At 41.9% G+C, this 21,108-nt stretch overlaps 1 protein-coding gene across 1 annotated transcript in view; it reads left to right on the top strand.

Moving 5' to 3' along the window:
• CFAP251 (cilia and flagella associated protein 251) overlaps nucleotides 1-21,108 on the top strand; it is a 40,941-nt gene continuing 19,833 nt past the window's right edge. The window contains exons 1-6 of the mRNA XM_063085273.1: nucleotides 1-471; nucleotides 1,146-1,544; nucleotides 7,003-7,143; nucleotides 9,360-9,469; nucleotides 17,487-17,598; nucleotides 17,867-17,947. Of these exons, the coding sequence (XP_062941343.1) occupies nucleotides 1-471; nucleotides 1,146-1,544; nucleotides 7,003-7,143; nucleotides 9,360-9,469; nucleotides 17,487-17,598; nucleotides 17,867-17,947 (1,314 nt within the window). The remainder of the gene's footprint in view (nucleotides 472-1,145; nucleotides 1,545-7,002; nucleotides 7,144-9,359; nucleotides 9,470-17,486; nucleotides 17,599-17,866; nucleotides 17,948-21,108) is intronic.

The raw sequence follows: 21,108 nt of genomic DNA, 5'->3' as shown, positions 1-21,108 counted from the left end.
ATGTCGGATGCAGAAGAAACCCTTCTAGAAGAAACAGAAGAAAGTGGAGAAACAGAAATGGAAGAAGAAGAAGAATATAATCCAAATTATAAAGAAGTACAAAATATGCAGCAGGAACCAAAAGACGATGACATTCTAGCATGGAGAGGGTCTCAGGAGGAGGAGGGGGAGGAGAGAGAGAAGGAGGAGTGGGAGGAGAAGGAGAAGGAAGAAGGAGACGAGGAGGGGGAGGAGAAGGAGAAGGAAGAAGGAGACGAGGAGGGGGAGGAAAAGGAGGACAAAGAGGAGGAGGAGGAGGAGGAGGAAGAAGAAGCTGTCATAGAAGAAACTGAGGAAAAGGCTGGAGAAGCCCAGGAGGAGGCTGCAGGAGCACAGGAAGAAACCACAGTGAAGCCCCAAGAAATCAACAAGTCCATGATCAATTTGGAGAAATTTATTGATTCCCAGTCAACCATGCCAGAAACTTTCCCAGTAAGTAGTAGCTGTAATTCATTCATCCATTCATTAATAATCATTAATAGAATGCTTAGTATACATGGGGATATAAAACCAAATAAGATACAATCCATTCTTTTAAGGAGCTGTAGGGCGTGTAGGGAGGCAGACCCATAACCAAACATTATAAACCAGTATGCTAAGTGCATAGGAGATTTTTAAAAGGGATGCTTAACCCAGTTTGGAGGATGGTCAGGGAAAGCTTCCTGGAGGAGGTGTGTGCCATAGCTGACTTTTAAAGGGCCAGTAGGGATTAACTGAAGTGTGTTTATCTTAGAACAGAGTCAGTGTGATTATAGTAATGTAGGCTTCCCACAGACTTCTCCTAGTAGGAAAACTCAGCTCTGGTCAAAGGATAAGTAACACTGTGACTAGTCAGCCTTTCAGAGACCAACAGCGTCACTTAGAAGAATGATTTTGCTGTTGTTTGATTCGGCTAGTAGGCTAAGAATAAACCCGAACACACCCATGATTCACTTTTTTTTTTTAAGTACAAAGTGTCCCAGGCTTCTTTTTAAAACATTTCATAATTCCAAGGTGAGGCTACCACTAAGACTGGCTAATTAGACATGGAAAAGGGAAATAACTGGGGAAATGTAGCAGCATGTACTGTATTTGGAATCACAACCTCCTTTTATTTGTTTTTTAAGATTACCCATACACGTAGTGAGTCAAAGCATTCATTACAAGCAGAGTCCAGTTCCGAAACAAATGAGCTCTCAGAAGGCCTGAGCTCACAACATGAATTTCTTGATTTGGATCAAATCAGTACTGAGGAACAGCAGATTAGTTCCCCTGAAAAGCAGTCCTCAGGCGAGCTTGAGGAGAATATCGACCAGATGCCCCAAGATGAATTGGGACAAGAAAGAAGAGACTTGGTACCAGAAAAGGGAGTGGAGAGACAAGAAAAGAGAGTATCATATTTCCACAACGAAGGTGAAGGAAAACAATTCCAGTCCAAACAAGGTATCTGCAAGGAGTCACTATTGTCTACCACCACAGAAGACATTTTGTTCCAAAAGGATGAGAACGCTGACGTTTATCCCTTGGTAAGTATAACATGGTATTAATTCCCCCAGTGCTTTGAGAGTATTGTGGAATAGGGGAATTTTATGCATGTAGAGGAAAAAATACCACCAGAAAGATACTTTTTAAACTAAAAATGGAGTTGTGTCTTTTAAAGTTCCGTTAAGAGCTCTGTTTGGACATGTGTGACAGAACATGAACTTGAACGCTGCATCTGGGTTCAATAGTGTTGCTCAGCAGGCAGGAAATTCCGGACATAGTTTGTCTGCTGCAGAGGGTGCTATTTCGTGTGGGAGGCTTAAAATCAAGCCCTCTCCCTCTCCCTGTCTTTCCTTCCCTCTCTCCTCCTCCCTGTCCCTCCCCTCCCTCTCCTCTTCCTTTCTCTCTCCCCTCCCCTCTCTCTCACATTGCAATACTCCTTCGCTCCACCAGTTCCTCCCTTTCCCCCTTTTGCCTCACCTCTTCTGCCTTCACTGGGTTGATACCTTTACATGCTCCCCAAATGATTCATTCCAAGATGGTCAGAAAGTGAAAGGCATGGCAAAAGTGAAAGCCACTGCAAGAAGCACCAGGCGGGCCAAAGGACTCTGCCTTTGCTGCTACTGAAAATATTCCAGGGAGGCACCATCTGTGAGGAATAAAAATATTATCATTTACCAAGAGAAGGAAGAGGAGGGTTTTTTTTCCTTCTTCCTCCATCTGCTGCTTTCTGAAAATTGTATCCTAGGATTCATCCTTTTTCTTTTCTTTTTTTCTCTTCCCCTGTAGATTCATGCCTTTGGAAGGTTTGGAAGTGATTGAGTGCATATAAAGTATTTAATGTTGTTCCTAACATATAGTAAGCACTTGATAAGTATTGATGATGATTATGATAATGGAAAGATGTCTAGAGGGAAATGAAGATAACTGAAAACCTTCTGTAGATTTGGCAGTGGAGTTATAAGTTCTCTCCCATAGCTTGCAATTGTTCAGTCTGAGAGAAAGAATCACTGAGTTTTAGGGCCCATGAAGGATTTTGTCTTGTTTAGCCAGCTATTAAGAAATCAGGTAATATCACTAATGAGAGTGAGTATTCTTTGTGTCAGGGACCCAGCTGTCTGGACTTGACAAGAGCCACTCCCTGGCTTGGGGTCTCCTGTTAGACTTAGTCTCAATGTGGAACCAAAACTTTTCTAGGCTGTCTCCCTTTTCAAATTTCTTGAGCTTTTTGAATGTACCTTCTTTGTTCTTCCTTTTTCTTTTCCTTTCCTTGTCTTTTTCCTTTATTAATTTTTCTTTTTGTTAAAACCAATCAGTGCTTTTTGTAAAACATTCAGAAGACAACACATACGTGTTTGAAGGCAAAGATTCCTCTTCTCACATGCACTCCCACCCCAATCCCATTTCCCTGTGATAACTACTGTTACAGCTTGGTATAACTTTGTATCTTGCCTGACCTTTACTGTGCATGCACAAAGATGTTATCTTTGAGCTCATGCATGTGTGTGGGTGCTTGCACACACACAAGGCTCCCATTTAGTTTTTGTCTTGTTTTTCCCTGGGAGATATTCTGCATTTCTGCAAAATGTTTTTCCACTGAATATGTCTTGGAAGGCTTCTTATGTCAGTGTGTGTAGCTCCACTTCCTCTCTTTAAATTTAACTGTCCCCCTCTCGGTGGCCATTTATGTTGCTTCTAATTTCTTGCTCTCACAAAAGGTGTACAGTGAACATGCTCCTCCATCTCTCTTGTGCCTGCAGCATCCTGCTTTTCCTTTGGGGCCCTTGCCTTAGTCCGAAGGCCTATAACTCAGTGCTCCCATCTCCAGCCAAGAAACAAAATAATTATGTATTTATGAGAAGGAGCCTTATGAATATCAAATATAGAGAAATCTGGTTTTAAAGTTTTGTTTTCCAGATCACCATATTTTAGAAAAAAATTGATGTAAGTTGTGGCTGTCTCCATGATCACTTGCCATGAATGTCAGAACTGGTGCAAAACGTGGTGTTTAATATTATGTGATTTCAGTAATTGTGAACACTGCTGGAGTAAGATAGTTCTGTTACTACTGAATGAAGTTAGCCCAGTTTTGACCTTGGAAGAGCTGTTTTAGCTGAAGACAGGGGTCTGTTGAGGAATGATTTTTTTTTAATAGCTAATTTGTTAAATGGCAAAATAAATTTCCAGGATGAATGAGATGATCCTTTTAGTATTATAAAGTTTCCAAAAGAACAGTGTCATTTGAATAAGTCAGCTTCTAAGAACCAGCCAAATATTAAATAATTCTGTTCCTAGAAGTTGCAACTTGAGACCATTATGATTCCATAATTCTACCACTCACACCCACACATTAAGAGATCTAAATATAAACATAAATTATAGGGAATGAGCAGATGGAAACAGGAGAGGATGGGGAATGAAGAATGTAGGAGAGAGAAAACAGCCACATTATCAGCTGTGTCTGTCTTGGGGAGAAGTGTATGGTATATCAATTTAACTTTATAAATATTCTTCAAAGATAAGAAAGGAAACTTACCAAATTTTGTTTCTATACTCCAGTATAATTCACCGATTTTTAGCAACTCATCACTTACTCATCACTTTCAACACTCTCTTGCATTTGATTTATTGACCCTAGTTAATTTTAAAAATATTATTTTAAAATAATTTTTTAAATAATAATAATAATAATTTTTTTTTTGGCAGCTGGCTGTAGACTTTATATTTTTAAGCAGTTTTAGGTTTATAGAAAAATTAAGCTACAAGTACAGAGTTCCCATATACTGCCTTGCATCTCCCTCCTTCCCTGGCTTCCCCTTTTATTAACATCTTTTATTAGTGTGGTACATTTATTAGCATTGATGAGTCCATTTTGATATATTATTATTATTAACTAAAGTCTATGGTTTACATTAGGGAGCACTCTTTGTGTTGTACATTCCATGGGCTCTGACAGATGTATGATGACGTATAGCCACCATTCCAGTATCATACAGAATAGATTCACTGCCCTAAAACCCCCATGCTCCACCTGTTCAACCTCCCTCTCTCCCTCCCTCCCCCTGAGCCCTGCCAACCACTGATCATTTTACTCTCCATAGTTTTTCTTTTTCCCAATATCATGTAGTTGGAATCATATAGTATGTAGCCTTTTCAGACTGGCTTCTTTCACTTAGCAATATGCATTCAAGGTTTCTCCATGTCTTTTTTTTTTTTTTTGTCTTTTTCGTGACCGGCACTCAGCCAGTGAGTGCACCGGCCATTCCCATATAGGATCCGAACCCGTGGTGGGAGTGTCGCTGCGCTCCCAGCGCCGCACTCTCCCGAGTGCGCCATGGGCTTGGCCCTCTCCATGTCTTTTTGAAGGATGTACCACAGTTTGTTTACCCTTAATTTCTGTAAAAGACTTTGAACACAAAATTTCTTTTTTTTGTTGTTTTTTTGTTTTTTTGTTTGTTGTTTTTTCGTGACCGGCACTCAGCCAGTGAGTGCACCCGTCATTCCTATATCGGATCCGAACCCGCGGCGGGAGCGTCGCCGCACTCCCAGCGCAGCACTCTACCGAGGGTGCCACGGGCTCGGCCCTGAACACAAAATTTCTACAAAAATAAACTACTATTGAATTAAAAGCAGTAGTCAGATTTATATAGTACTTACTATTTTTCATTTCATAAAATTTTTATTTTGGGTTTATTCCTGGCAATACAATATGGAATTTTTCATTCTTCTAAGGCAATTTTGTCTCCTTATCCTTTACCTTCCAGGAAAAATGGTATATGAGAACCGAAAACCCAGGCTGAAAATTGCCTTTCTTATACAGTTACTTAATGACTTTATTATAACTTGTCTGTTTTACATGCCTCCAGGAAGTTAATGGAATTTCACAACATTAGGTGCTTACTATGTATCTGGTACCAGCAGAGGTCTGGGTCCTGGGTAGTAGAAAAACAGCAAGTTATTTCTATCTACTGTTGAAGACTTTCTTTTCTTTTTTAATGGAGATCTAATTCACATGCCATAAAATTCACCCTTTAAACTTTTTTTTTTGAATAATCTTTTGCTCCTCTATGTTTTTATTTATTTTTCATTTTTTTTTTGCAGCTGGTAGTAAGGGCATCTGAACTCTTGACCTTAGTGTTATCAGCACCGTGCTCTGACCAAGCGAGCTAACTAGCCAGCCTAAAAATTTTAATTGTGGTAAAATACACAGAACATAAAATTTGCCGTCTTAACCATTCTGAGTGTTCAGTTCATTTGCATTAAGCACATTCACATCGTTGTGCAGCCATCACCACCGTCCATCTCCAGAATTCTTTCATCTTGCGCAATCGAAACTGCACCATCAAACAATGATACCCCATACCCTCCTCCCACAGCCCCTGGCACCCACCCTTCTACTTTCTGTCTCTATGGATTTGACTGCTCTAGGTATGTCATGTAAGTGGAATCATAACAGTATTTGTCCTTTTGTGACTAGCTTATTTAACTTAACATAGTGTTTTCAAGGTTAATCCATGTTGTAGCATGTGTAAAAGAATTTCCTTCCTTTTTAAGGTTGAATATACAATTAGAAATTATTCATTTGTTTATCCACTTTGTTTATCCATTCATCTGTTAATGAACATTTGAGTTGCTTCCACCTTTTGGCTATTGTGACAAATGTTGCTGTGAACATGGGTGTGCAAATACCTTTCGAGTATCTGCAGATCTTTTGGGTATATAACCAGAAATTTAATTGCTGAATCATTAGGTAATTCTATTTTCAATTTTTTTTTTTTTTTTAAAGATGACCGGTAAGGGGATCTTAACCCTCGACTTGGTGTTGTCAGCACCACGCTCAGCCAGTGAGCGAACCGGCCATCCGTATATGGGATCCGAACCTGGGGCCTTGGTGTTATCAGCACCGCACTCTCCCGAGTGAGCCACGGGCTGGCCCTCTATTTTCAATTTTTTGAGGAAAGCCATGCAGTTTTCCACAGAGGCTTTATCATGTTACATTCCCACCAGCAGTGCACAAAGTTTCCAATTTCTCCACATCCTTGTAAAATTCACCCTTTTAAAGCATACAATTTATTGATTTTTATCATATTCACAGGGTTGTGCAACCATAGCCACCATCTAATTCCAGAACGTCTTCATCACCCCCAAAAGAAACCCCGTAACTATTTAGCCATCATTCCCCATTCCATATCCCCCCAGCCCCTGGCAATTACTGATCTATTTTCTGTCTCTATGGATTTGCCTATTCTGGACATTTTGTATACATGGAACCATACAATATGTGGCTTTCTGTGACTGGCTTCTTTCACTTAGCATCACGTTTTCAAGGTTCATCCATGTTGTAGCATGCTGATGAGGGCTTTCTTTTTAAAATGGTTTCTCTTCAGTGGACTGTTGATGTGAAATCCTTCTCCTCCAGGGACTCGTGCCAGGAGCACCTAAAGCCATAGATCTGGGCTCAGCACACTATTGTGCCTTGCTAGTTTTACCTTTGTCTTCCAGACTATGACCTGGTTGTATGGATGGAACAGTTCTCTTCCTGTTTACTATATTCGAGATGAAAACCAGAGAGTTCTTCTGTACGTTTGTGCCCACACTGCGGTCCTCTACAATGTTTTCAGGAATAATCAGCACCACCTTCAGGTATGCAGGGTTTTTCTTCCTGAAAATAAAAGAGGTTGTCTTTAGCTTGCATACAGCATTTGTTTTATATCTGGAGGGCTGGCTTCATTCTATCACTGTCATACTTTCTAACCTCTCCTTTGAACTACAGCAAATGCTGTCTTTAGAAACACATGTGATTTTTCATTGTCTCTCTGATTCTAATTAGAATCAGTTTACAAACAGCAGTTGATGTTAATTTTATAGTTATAAAAATTTAAAACATTTATATTTTTTACATTTCTGCAAAACTGTGGACTGTGTAGACCATGTCTCCACAGAACTGTGGTGAAAGAGGAGGGGCAGCTCTTCAGCAGAGATTCAGACCTAGTGAATGTTCAGACGCCTTTCCAGTTTTCAAAGGGCTTTGATCCTCATAAGCGTGCCGAGAAGTGGGTGTTAATATACCCAGTTTACAAAAGAAGAAACTGAGGCTCAGAGTGATTTAAGTGACTTGCCCAAGACTGCACTCGTAAATAAAGCATCTAGGTCTCCTGACCTGAAAGTATTGGGTAGGTCAGTTGTCTTCCTCTCCTTCCCTTCCTCCAGTCACTTTCCTTATTTTTGCCCCCACCCCCAGCCTCCTGTATGCCTGTCTCCTCACACCACTCTGCCCCCTCTATTCCTGACACTTTTGACCCCTTTCATTTTCATCATTTACTTATCCAAATGTCCTATTTCTTGATGTCTGACTTTCCACTAGTTGACCTGGTAAACCGTTCCATGTTATCCTTTCAATTGATGTGTATTTTTATAGGACCTTCCTTAGTCAATGCCCAGTTCAAAAACATCACAAAGTATTTACCAGGAGCCCAGTGAATTCTCAGCATTGTGCCAGGGATCCAAGACATGTAGGCACAACATAGGGAATTTACTTTCTAGAAGTCTAGAAATACACACGAATGCAGCTCTCCTTGTAGCTTAAGTGAATATGCAGCACTGAGCACAGTAGTGGTAGCAGAAGAAGGGAGAGTTTGTTGTGGGCAGGCTCAAATAGTTGGGGAGGAGTGGGAGTGGCCAGATGGGTGGAGAGAGCATGCCCTGCAGGAATTCAGCCTCACCAGGATCAAATGGCTGGGAATGGCCTTGACCATTCATTCATTCCACAGATATTTATCATGACAACTATGTTTTAGGTTATGGGTCTGTAGTCATGAACAAAACAGATCTAGTCCCTGCCCTCATGGAACTTGCAGTCTAGTATGGAGATAGACATTAAACAAGCGAGCACATAGATATATGATTACAAATTGTTACCAGTGCTCTAAAGGAAATGAGAAACTGCTCTAAGAGAGAAAAATCTGGGTGAGAAGAGACTTACTTTAGATTGGGTGGGCAGGGACTAAAAGAGTGCTGTTTCTGCTAAGACCTGAAGGGTGAGAATGAGCCAATCAAGGACAGTTTGGGGGAAGAACATTCCAGATAGAGGGAGCTCCAAGTGCTGGGGGCCTTGTGTGTGAGGCTCAGAAAGAAGGCTGGTGTGGCTGGTGCACAGTGAGTGAGGGAAATGAGGAAGGAGGGAAGCAGGGGCCATTCATTTCCTGGAAGGGAGTTTGTTTCCAGAAGATTCCTCGGTTGTGTGGGAAAGGATTGTAGGAGGATAAGTGTGGAAGGAGAGAGACCAGTAGGAGCCTTTTGCCCCAGAGCTGCTTAGTGACCTGATGTGAACAGTGTTCTAGGGAGATGAGGCTGGCAGCAGGGACCAAGGGGGCTCAGGGGGAGGAGAGAGTCCAGAAATTTATTCTCAACCTGCATTGGGAGTTGGGTTCCTGCCTTGACCCCTAGGGAACCATTGTTCCTGTGGGGAGTGCAGTTTATCCTTCAGGTGTTTTGAGGGAAAGAAAGTTTGAAAACCACACACCAGGAGAAGGAGAAACCCCAGAGGAGGTCAATGGGAGTAGAATTAGCCAGATGAGGGACGACCCCGTGGCGCACTTGGGAGAGTGCGGCACTGGGAGCGCAGCAGTGCTCCCGCCTGCGGGTTCGGATCCTATATAAGGATGGCCGGTGCGCTGCTCACTGGCTGAGCGCAGTGCGGCCGGTCACAAAAAGACAAAAAAAAAAAAAAAAAAAAGAATTAGCCAGATGATCCTTGAAAGGAGCTCAGATCTCTCTGTGGGAGCCCAGCCTTTCCTGACGGTGCCCAAGGCTGGGCCACATCCTGGATGCTTGAAAGCATCTCCTCTCCATTTCCACAGGGCCACCCTAACATCATCTCCTGCGTCTGCATCAGTGAAGACAGGCGGTGGATCGCCACAGCAGACAAAGGGCCAGACTGCCTGATAATTATATGGGACTCCTTCACAGGGTAGGCTTTGTATAGTTACTTTTTTTTCTCTCTAATATCTGTAGCGTACCTGCCACTGTGACTGAGCAAAAAATGAATAATACTGGTGCCTAGAAACTTGGTTTATTGGTGTCCCTGAGTAGACTGTGCTGAGGGAGGCTGAGTCACACTAACCCAGCTCACACAAGCTCAGAGCATAAACCAGATGCCAAATCTGTCATTTACAGTGAGAGACATTACTTTCACATGTAGGATAGATTTGCAAGTTGCTGGTCAAGCTGCCTCTTCTGGGCAGTTCTTAATGGTCACCACCAAGTATCCCTGCCTTCCCAGCTCTCCATTCATGTTTCATGCTGCCCATCCTCCCTTCCGTTAATACATTTCTTGTCGGGTGTGTTCTATCCATTGCCCTAACATAGTTTTAGATGTGTTAATGATGGGAGGCTTTCCACAGCTGCTGTTCCCCTGCAATCTCTCTCTACTTCCAACAGCTCCCCTCTGCCCACAGCCCACCATTGCCTTTTTAAAATTTTAATTAATAGACTTATTTTTAAGAACAATTTTAGATTTACAGAAAAATTGAGAAGATAGTATAGAGAGTTCCCATACCCCACACCTAGTTTCCCCTATTATTTACATCTTACATTAGTAAAGTTCGTTTGTTATAATTAATTAACCAGTATTGATACATTATTAGTAACTAATATCCAGAGTTTATTCCGATTTGCTTAGTTTATCCCTAATGTCCTTTTTTTTTTTTTTGCTATTGTAGTGGATTGAATTAAGTCCCTCCAAAACTCGCTGAAGCTTGAATTGTGTCCCCAAGTTTCATATATTAGAAGCTTAATCCCCACTATAACTGTTGAGGATGGGAAATCCTATTACAGTAATTGAAAGGTGGTACCTTGAAGAGGTGATTAGATTGTAGGACCATGCAGTAGTGAATGGATTAAAAATGGTGGTCATAGGCGTGGTTTGGAGGGCTTTAAACGGAGAGTGAATGAGGATGTTGGTCTCTTGCTCTCTTTGCTCTCTCCTTCCATCATCCTGCATTGTGAGACCCCTGGGTCACTGTTGCCACCACCAGATGGACTTTGGACTTCCCACGCTCAGAACCTGTAAGCAACAGATATCATTTTCTTTATGAATCACCCAGTTCCGGGTATTTTGTTATAAGCAACAGAAATGGACTAATACAGCTACCTAACTTTTCTTTTCTTTTTTTATTAGCATATTCATTATTACAAATCATACTTATTCTTTATGTCCCTTATCCAGTCTCTCTCCATCCCCTCCTTTCTCTAATAACCATAGACTTGTTCTCTTCTTCTTATAGATTAACTGTTTCTTTATTGATTTGTTGCCTAGATGATCTGTCCAGTACTGAGAGAGTGTGTTCAGGTCCCCCACTATTATCATATAGCAGATGCTTCTCCAATTACTCTGGAGTGTGCTTTGTGGGCAGAGAGGACCAAGAGGACCTCTTCTTTTTTTTTGGTCTCCACTGGTGACTCTCCTTATGTCTATGCAGTCAAGTGGCATGCCATTTGCACAGTGGCTGTGATTACTGCTATAGCAACTAGCTGGTTTTGTGGCAGCCATGGCAATTGCAGTGGCTATGGTGGGCTACCCATGTGGAAATGGTTTTTGGTTTGCTCTTTACCTGGTTGTGGCTGGGTTCAGCTTCCCCTGGTGCTATCTAACTTTTCCATTCCTAATTTCCTTTTTCTGTTCCAGGATCTCATCCAGGATACCACATTATATTAGTTATTATGTCTCTTTAGGTTCCTCTTGGCTGTGGCAGTTTCTCAGACTTTCCTTGTTTTTGATGACCTTGACAGTTTTGAAGAGCACTGGCCAGGGACTTTGTAGGATGCCCCTCTATTAGAATGTGTCTGATGTTTTCTCGTAAGACCATTATAGCCTTTTGACACACTCTAATGTCTGAGAAAGGAGTCACAAGTTTTTAACTTGGGAAAATGGCATGTCATTTTAGTCAAATATGGCAGAGAGCAGCCAAGGGTAATGACAGGAGGGCTTGTGACCTGAGAGTCTGGCACTGGAGCCCAGGTGCAGAGAGCCAGGTTCTGTACCCTCCTTCTGTCTGCTTGTGTAACTCATTCCCCTCCTCTCTCCTGCCAGGTTGCCATCCTATATTGCCCTTCTTCCTAAGTCAGAAAATTCGGCTTTTATGGCCCCTTTTCTGACAGTGCATCAGACAAGGAATGGTGGAATTTCTGTGGGCTAGAGCAGTGCTTCTCCAAGTGTGATCCACAGGCCAAGGTGACCTGCCAGCTGGCCCTGGCTCATGCAGAACAAGAAGTACAGAAAGTGAGAGAAGCATTTGGGAACTTCTGTAGCAATTTGATCTTGCTAGGCCATTTTTGTTTTGTAAAAGTATTGGTCTGCAGTGGATAGAAAGTTTTAAAGAAAGTCCTTTACCACAGAGAGTTTGAGAAGCGGCCAGGCAAGAAGATACCCAGGCAGCTGGGGACATGCTGTGAGGCTGAGCTTCTAGCAACAGCTCTAATGCAGGAGGCTGGTGGATTTGTTGAGGGTGACTGGGAATGGGGCTGGGATTTGAAATGTGGGCACATGGCTTGGTGTAATCAGTGGAAGTGCAGCCGAGGTCCACAAAAGTGGAAAGAAAGAAGCGTTGAGTTCCGGGGAGGGCCTGGTTGAACATAAAACACGCCAACCTGCAGAGGATCTATCAGTGCGTGGTGCCGCCTTGGCCAGCAGTGCTGGGCAGAGCAGGGACAGGCATCAGGAGTGTGACTTGTGGTGGCTTGCCCACGTTGGGGAGGAGCCCAGGGGACTCCAGAGTGTCATGAAAGAGCAGCGTGGCAGGGAGCAAGGAGTGAATGCAGGCTCTGCAGTTGACCTGGGCTTCTGCCCCAACTCTGCTATTTTCTAGCTGTGTGATTTCGAGGCCCAGAGGAATGCAGCAACTTTCCCCATCTGTGAAAAAAAGGATAATATTGCCTACTGCTTTCCTTTCCTCAGGCTGCTGTAACAAATTACCACAAACTGGGTGGCTTAAATTAACAGAAATTTACTCTCTCACAGTTCTGGAGGCCCAAAGTCTGAAATCAAGGTGTCAGTAGGGTTGGCTCCTTCTGGGGGCTCTGAGGGAGAATCTGGTCCAGGCCTCTCCCCTAGCTTCTGCTGGTGGCTGGTGATCCTTGGTGTTCTTTGGTTTGTGAATGCATCACTCCAATCTCTGCCTCCATCTTCCCAGGGAGTTTTCCCCTCTGTATCTCTGTGTTTCTGTTCTTCAACAGGACACCAATCATTAGATTTAAGGCCAACCTTAATCTAGTATGACCTCATCTTAACTAACTACATCCACAAAGACCCTATTTCCAAATACGGTCATATTTTGAGGTTCTGGGTACACGTGAATTTTGGTGGGACGTTGTTCAAACCATTATAGTTACCTCACAGGATGGTAAGTTCAATAGCGCATAGTGCCTGGCCCATGGCAGATATTCATAGGTGAGTTTTCTTTCTTAATTGCTGGGCCTGGAGGCAAAGAGCAGTTCTAGATTCACTGACAAGATTGTAAGGCCCCTGGTTGTGTGTGTGTGTGTGTGTGTGTGTGTGTGTGTGTGTGTGTGTGTGTGTGTGTGTGTGTGTGTGTGTGTAGAAAGAAAAGGCGGGGAGTCAGCAAGTAAATCCAGATGGACAAGGAGATTAGTAAGAAGTTATGTTTAATGTTCTGAAGTGAGGGACCCAGGAACTGCTCCCTACCAGGACCACCATAGGGCCAAATTACCCAATCCTGATTTTCATCTTTCTTGACTTCTCGGTGGCATCTAACACTCTGTTTCCTTCTCCGATACCACGTTCCCCTGGTTCCCATCTGTTATTGTCTGTTTCTTCTAGTTTCTTCTCAGACTCACCTTCTCCTGGCCACTTCTTGAATATGGCCTGAGGTGATGAGGGTGCTGTTGCCAGGGAGGAGCAGAGTCAGAACCTGAAACCACAGCATCCTAATCTCAATGACGCTCTCAGTGTTTTCCTCTTACTGCTGAGGAAGCTGCTGGAGGATATCCCCTGGATGTCCCATGGGCATCTCCTGCTAGAATGTGCAGAAGTCCTGTTGCATCTACCCCCGAGTGACTTCTGAATTCATCCCCAAAGCCTCTGCCTCTGCCACTCCTTTCTTGCCTGGGCTCTTGCAGTGACCTCCTAATTGATCTGTGCAAGTTCAATCTTCAACCCATTCTCCATGACATTTTAACCATTTTCAAATGTATAATTCAGTGGCATAAATTACATTCACAGTCTGTACAACCGTCACCACTATTTCCAGAACATTTTTTATCACCCCAAACAGAAACTCTGTACTGATGAACTCTCCATTCTCCCCTCCCTCCAGCCCTTAGTAACCACTAATCTACTGTCTGTCTCTGTGGATTTGCCTATTCTAGACAGTTCATATCAATGAAATCACACAATATGTGGCCTTTGTGTCTGGCTTCTTTCACTTAGCATAATATTTTCAAGGCTCACCCATGTTGCAGCATGTGTCAGTGCTTCCTTCCTTTTTATGGCTGAATCACATTCCGTTGTATGGATAGACCACATTTTGTATATTCATTCATCTGTTCATTTTTTAAAAATAATTTTAATACATTTTAATGGGAATCTAAATTAATTATTCTGATACATTTTAATTGAAAACTAAAGTCTCCATTGGCTACCTTCTCCAATCCTACTCTTCTTTCTAGAGTGTATGGATAATATAGGAAAATGGTCAGGGCCCTACACTTGTTCAGAATCTTGCCTAGCATTTGATGTAAATATAAATATGCACGTGCATCCAGGTGTTCCTTGGCTATGCGTATGTGTACCCAGGTGTCCTGGGTTATGGGCGTAAGTATAAAGGATGAGTGGCTCTGATCCACGGGGCCCTCCCTGCCGGGGGCAGGACACAGGGAGGCCACTACTGCTGCTGGAGGCTGTTGCTGCAAGCTGTTGCTGCCAGGGCCCCTGGCATGCCCCAAGAGGCCACTGCTGCTTCTGCTGCTGAGGACTGAGCTCGTGTCATCTAGCAGTGGCTCCCGGGAGCTTTTCCAATTACCTCGAGCGTGGACCTGCGTGTGAGGGGTCTGGTGATCCTGCCTGGCATGTGAGGGTCTGTGACCCAGTCTGTACAACATGTTTGAAAGGTCTGAGCCCTAGCCCTGACAATACAAATGGAAACTTAGTACAAATGAAAACTTAGTATAACTAAAATAATGAAACATTTTGGCTTTAGTTATGAATTGCAACCCTACAGTTGTCTGGTAGCTTTACATAGAGGTAATCAATTTGGTGTGTTTCCTTCCAGAACATTTGCTATTGTTTTAAATATACGTATATGGACATCATCATGTGGTTTTTCTCCACATTATTAGTGTGATCTAAATTCTGATTGTGTTGCTCCCCTGCTTAAAACCCTTCAGAGGCTGCCCATTGCCAAATCAGCCTGTGTTACAGGGAATAGGCACCCGGCACCATAGCTGTGCAAATACTCCCCCCAAAAAGTGAAATGCCCCTTCCTGCATGCCTCTGCATCATCTGCAGCTGTTACATGCGTTCAGCTGCGACTGATGGAACATCCAACTTCTAAACAGGAAGGAGAGTTATCTCATGCAGGAGGAAGTCTGCGAAGTCTGCTAGCAGAAGGGTGGGAGTCCTTCACGTGTGTCTCCTCTCCAAATACTTTGTCAACAGTTCCCCTCACTAGATTGACCTGGCCCTGTTAAGAACCGTGCTGAGCCGTTGCTTTTTTCTTGTTTATGAAGCTGTCTCCCCATTAGACTCGCAGCAAGTTGAGAGTAGTGATTTTTTTTTAATGACAAAGTAAAGCATATTTGTTGTTATCAATTCAAATTCTATGTCGATATATGTTTTATGATATCCCAAATGGTGACTTGGGGACCCAGAAAAGATTATTCAGAGGCAGTTTTAATCTTAGAATTAATATTCACTTTATTAAAGTGATGAATTAAGAATCATTTCCCTGAGCTTTTTGTCAACAAAAATCTTACTCTATTTATAATTCTATCATATTTTTGCAAACACCTTTGATTGATGTTTGGCCCCACTTACAAATTTGGTTATTAACTTCTTTTAAACCTTTTAAATTGCATTTAGAAATTTAATATATTCGGTTTCATTTTTACATTCTTTAGTAGTCTGATTAACAAACAGATCCTTCACTAGTACGTAAGTAATTCTTGTAAATCTAATAATTAGACATAAATATGGTAAATCTTAAGTTCTCTTAAGTGTTTTTATATTGTTTATAAAACTCGTATGATTTTAATTTAAAATCAAAAGCCTAAATCAGCTACATATTTTAAATTAGAATCTCAAATCTAATCTTTTAGAGACTCTGGTATGTCAAATTCTCTTAAACATTATGCATTCCTGAGAAAATGTCAAATTCTCTTACCACAAATGTTAATAGTACAGGTCCAACTGACTTAATCTTCTCTATATTTAATTCTAAATATATCCAGGGATAAGACACATTTTCCCACTAAAGACTTCATTGTGTCATTCCCAATAATTTGGGGATTGCTTTCCCAAGTAAATTTTTGGGGCTTCTCAGTAGAATGAAGTTTCTCAAGTGGTAGAGAATCAGAGAGGCCGTCAGGTGGGACACAGACGTGGTTCCAGCCAATTGGGACACTGATGTGACATACTGAGGCCTGTTTATATTCGCTGTAACAAGGACCCCATAACGAAAGAAAATGGGAGCCACATAGCCCACGTGCCTGGCTTGAGTCTTAACTACCACCCACTCTTCCCTTTCAATGGAAGTCAGCAGATGCCACCCCCCACATTATGACTTATTTCCATCATCGCTTCCGTTGTATCTTGCATTCTTTGGCTCTCTTACATATTTAAATGTCATGTAATTATATTGTTTTGCAATTTGCTTTTTTCACAAAATTTTAGTCAGTTTCCCAGATCTACCTCATTCTTTTTGAAGGCAGCATAGTTTTTCAGTATGTGGTTATGCCATAATATTTTTTAACAATTCTTGCATTAACAGATATTTGTGTTATTTCATTTACGCCATTAAAGCAGTGCCATGATGACCAGGAGTTTTCCTTTATCTTTGTTTATTTTTGCTATTACTTCTCTAAGAAAAAGTTGTAGGAGTGGAATTTCTGGGCCATAGATTATGTGCATTTAAAATTTTGATACAGCCAAATTACTGTCTAGAAACGTTGTGCTCATTTATATTTCACTGATGTCGGACAGCACCCATTTTCCTTAGTGCTGGGACATTGTCCTTGTTGTCCTTTTTCACATTTGCATCCTTCATGCCTGATATAACCTGACACAGAATCAGTACCCAGTAACAGGTGACTGAGAGACTAGAGCTCATGAAGAGCACAAACAGCATGTTTATATTCAAGGGGTCTTCAAAAAGTTCATGGAAAGATTCATATTATCTTTTCATTGTCTTTCTCACAAACTTTTCAAAGTACCTTTGTATTGCCCTGAGTTAGGCTCTTTACTGTTACTACTGAGGTAAAATTCACATAACACAAAATTAACCGTTTTCAAGCATACAGTTCGGTGGCATTGAGTACATTTACAATGTTGTGCAACCATCATGTCTGTCTAGTTCCAAAACATTTTTATCACCCCAAAGGAAACCCTACCCCCATGAGCAGTTACTCATGAGCAGTTATTCTTTTCTCCCCCCAGCCCCCAGCAACCACCAATCTGCATTCTGTCTCTGTGGATTTTCCTATTCTGGACATTTCATATAAATGGAATCTTTTGATGATATGTGGCTTTTTTTGTCTGGCTTCTTTCACTTAGCATAATGTTTTCAAGGTTCATCCATGTTGTAGCATGCATCTGTACTTTGTTCTTTTTATGGCTGAATAATATCCTGTTTATGGATACATCACACTTCGTTATGTTTTTGGAAGGTTTCACCTGAGCTCAGACCTGCTCTGGACCCCTCTGGGAAGCTGAGGAGCCCTCAGCAAGTGCTGTACCTTCTTGTCCTGTTTTGCAGTATTCCTGTGCACACGATATTTGACAGCTGCCCAGAAGGTAACGGCATCAGGGCAATAGCCATGTCCCCCGACGCCAAGTATCTGGCAACCATCTCAGATGCTGAAGTCCAGGTAAAGGGCTCTGTGGGTCAGCCTCAGCAAGCTGGCCAACTTGTCAGAGTGTCCCCATGGGCAGCTCTGCTGAGGCTGCATAGTGTCTGTGATGTCCTCAGGAGATGACTGGACTCCACAGTACAAAGTCAGGGCCTCCCTGATAGAGGCTTAGCTCATGGTACTTTGCTTAGTTACCTGAAGTTAACAGTGTCATCGCAGGAGGTGTAGGTTACTTCATCAGGCTTCAGAGACCTTCTTATGCCCCTCTCTCTGCTATCACTTATAGAAAGTGTGCATCTGGAAGTGGACTTTAGCAGTGGAAACACCAGCATCTACTCTCGAGCTCCCTAAAGAGTATGGTTTGCAGGTAAGTTCAATTTGAGCCTGGAAACATCAACCTAAAGTTACGTTGAAGCCAGGTCAAAAGCTACTTTTAGTTTCACTGGAGTTTTGCTATGGTGCAGTAGAGCTTTTTATTTTTTATTTTAATTAATTAATTTATTTATTTATTGGTGGCTGGCTGGTACAGAGATCGAGCCCTGGACCTTGGTGTTATCAGCACCATGCTCTAACCAACTGTGCTAACCGGCCAGCCCCGCAGAAGAGCTTTTAAAAACACTTTCATATCCCTGATCTCATTTTATCTTTTATAATAATAGCTAATATTTTTCAAGCATTTATTATTACTTAGATTCTGTTAAATTCTTTACTTACATTATCTCACATAATCCATGCAAACAAGCTAGCAAGGAGATATTAATATCTGTGGAATACTACTATTAATTATTAAATAATTTGCCTGAAGTCACCCCGCTAGCAGCCTTTCTTATTCAAGAAGCATGCTTTTAACTGCTAGCCTTGTAACTAACTATTGAGGTATATATACAGTGAAGTTATTATTATTATTCTCAATTTACATGAGGTGACTTGGCAAGGACACCAGAAAGTTAACATCAGATCTCGATTTCCTACATCACTGCTCTCTGCTGTTCTGCGTTGTCTCATTCATCCTTGCATCCTTCATTTGTTATGCATTTATTGAGTACCTAGTATGTGCCAGGCACTAGGATAAGTACATACCTGGCTTGCAGGATCTAAAACCCAAACAGAGGGTCTGGGTGACCAGACTCAAGAAGACACACATCATTACACAGCCTTATGCCCATCTTCTCTCCTTTCCTCCAACATTTCTCCTACATCTGAAAAAAATGTCCTTAAATTTCCATTAATACTCATACAGTAACCACCAGCCTTATGTGGCTGTTTAGAGTGGGTTTTTCTATTGCTGCAAAAAATGCCTATGGGATTTTGATAGAGATTACATTGAATCTGTAGATCACTTTGGGTAGTATTGTCATTTTAATAGTATTGTCTTCCAAACCATGAGCACAGGATGTCTTGGCATTTATCTATGTCTTCTTTAATATCTTCTTTAATTTCAGGCTGAGCCCGTGGCACACTCGGGAGAGGGCGACGCTCCCACTGTGGGTTCGGATCCTATATAGGAATGGCCGGGGCACTCACTGGCTGAGCGCCGGTCACGAAAAAGACAAAAAAAAAAAAAAAAAAAAAAAATCTTCTTTAATTTCTTTGAGCAATGTTTTGTAATTTCCAGTATGCAAATTTTTTACTTCCTTGGTTAAATTTCTTCCTGAGTATTTTATTCTTTTTGATGCTATAGTAAATTAAATTTTCTTAATTTCCCTTTCAGATTGTGCATTGCTAGTGTATAGAAATGAAGCTGAATTTTGTGTGTTGAGTTTTCATCGTGCAACTTTGCTGAATACATATGACCATTTAAATTTAAATTGATTAGAATTAAGTAAAATCACAAATTTGGTTTCTCAGTTTCACTAGCCACATTTCAAGTACTCATTAGCCACATGTGGCTGTTGGCTACCATATTTGACAGCACAGATTATAGAACATTTCCATCATTGCAGAAAGTTTTATCAGACAATCCTGCAAAAGCACCCCAACTCTGGATGAACTCCACCGTCGGCCTTCTCTGTGCCTGTAGCTGAGGAGGCTGAACGTGGCTGGAGAGAACCAGCCAACTGAACCAATTCATTTAGCCCTGAATTCAGTCATTAGTTCAAAAGCTCTCAGCACAAAGGGCTGGCCCCGTGGTGCACTCAGGAGAGTGCAGCGCTTGGGAGCGCACCAGCGCTCCGCCGCGGGTTCGGATCCTATATAGGAATGGCCGGTGCGCTCACTGGCTGAGTGCGGTGCAGACGGCACCAAGCCAAGGGTTGCGATCCCCAAAGCTCCCAGCACTGCCTGGCTGTTCTAGTGAGCTAACAGTTCTTGCCTTCTGCTCACATCTCCTTAAGCCCTTCCTCTCACTCTCCCCTGATGACCTCCCTTGTGTTTCTTTGAGAAAATGGAAGCCATCAGATACAAACTGGTCCATTCTCACTCCCTAGCTACAACCTACTTTCAAGCTCAGCAGCTTCTCTTTTCCCTGCAATGGCCCTGAATGGCCAGTGCACTAGATCCATCCCATTTCCCTTACTCTTGAAGCTGTCAGCTCCCTCTCCTGGGCCATTATTCCCATCAGCATAGGAAGGTGCTTTCCTACCACCTGTCCCTAAAGAGCTCCTTTTAACCCCACATCTCATTCCAGCTACTGCCTTGTGCTCGCCTTGACAGTGAAACTTCTCAGGGGAGTTGTCTACACTTGCTTTCTCTACTTCTTCAACTCTCGTTTACTCTTTTTTCTGCAAGAAATATTTTGTCTCTTTATAGTTTTATTGTTAAATAAGGCATGCAAAATGTGAACATTTGTAAAGAAGAAAAAAATGTACCTGGGTACTTAACACTGGATCGAAAATAGAACATTCCCTAAATCCTAGAAGTTTTTTGTTCCCCTTCGCCAATTTCATCCCCTGCCTTTCTCCCTAAGGTTAACCACTATCCCAAATTTTGTGTTATGCATTTCCGTGCCTTTCTTTATACTTTTGTCTAGTGATGTGTCTATCCCTTAATACTATCTTGTTTAGTTTCACCTGGTTTTGACCTTTATATATTTGGAATATATTCTATTGCCTCATCTTCTCAACATTGTTTCTGAGATTTATCCATGTTGATTCTTGAGCTATAATTCATTCATTTCACTGCTGTATAGTTTTCATTGTTTTGAGTTTACTACAGCTTATTTATCCATCCTATTGATGATGACCATTTTGCTTCTTTTTATCTGTCTTCTACCCTTCCTCCCCTGACTCCATTGAATCTGTACTTGTCATGGTCACTAGTGTGCCCAAATCAAATGAACCTTGTTAAATCTTCTTATTATTCTTTGTCTCAACAGCAGTTACACCCTTCCCAGTGGATTTACAAGATACTTTTTCTGCTATCTCACGGGCCATCCTTTCTCAGGCTCGTTTGTGGATTCTTTTTCTTTCCTTTGCATGCTTTCTAAATATTGGCGTTCCTCAGGATTTGGTTCTAGGAGCTCCCCTTCTTCCTATTCTTCTTGATATGCTTTCTTCTTGGGTATTCTCATTCATTCCCAAGGCACTAAGT

The sequence above is a fragment of the Cynocephalus volans genome, chromosome 2, assembly GCF_027409185.1.
Source record: "Cynocephalus volans isolate mCynVol1 chromosome 2, mCynVol1.pri, whole genome shotgun sequence".
Classification (NCBI taxonomy): Eukaryota; Metazoa; Chordata; class Mammalia; order Dermoptera; family Cynocephalidae; genus Cynocephalus; species Cynocephalus volans.
This window is presented reverse-complemented; position numbering and strand designations above follow the sequence as displayed.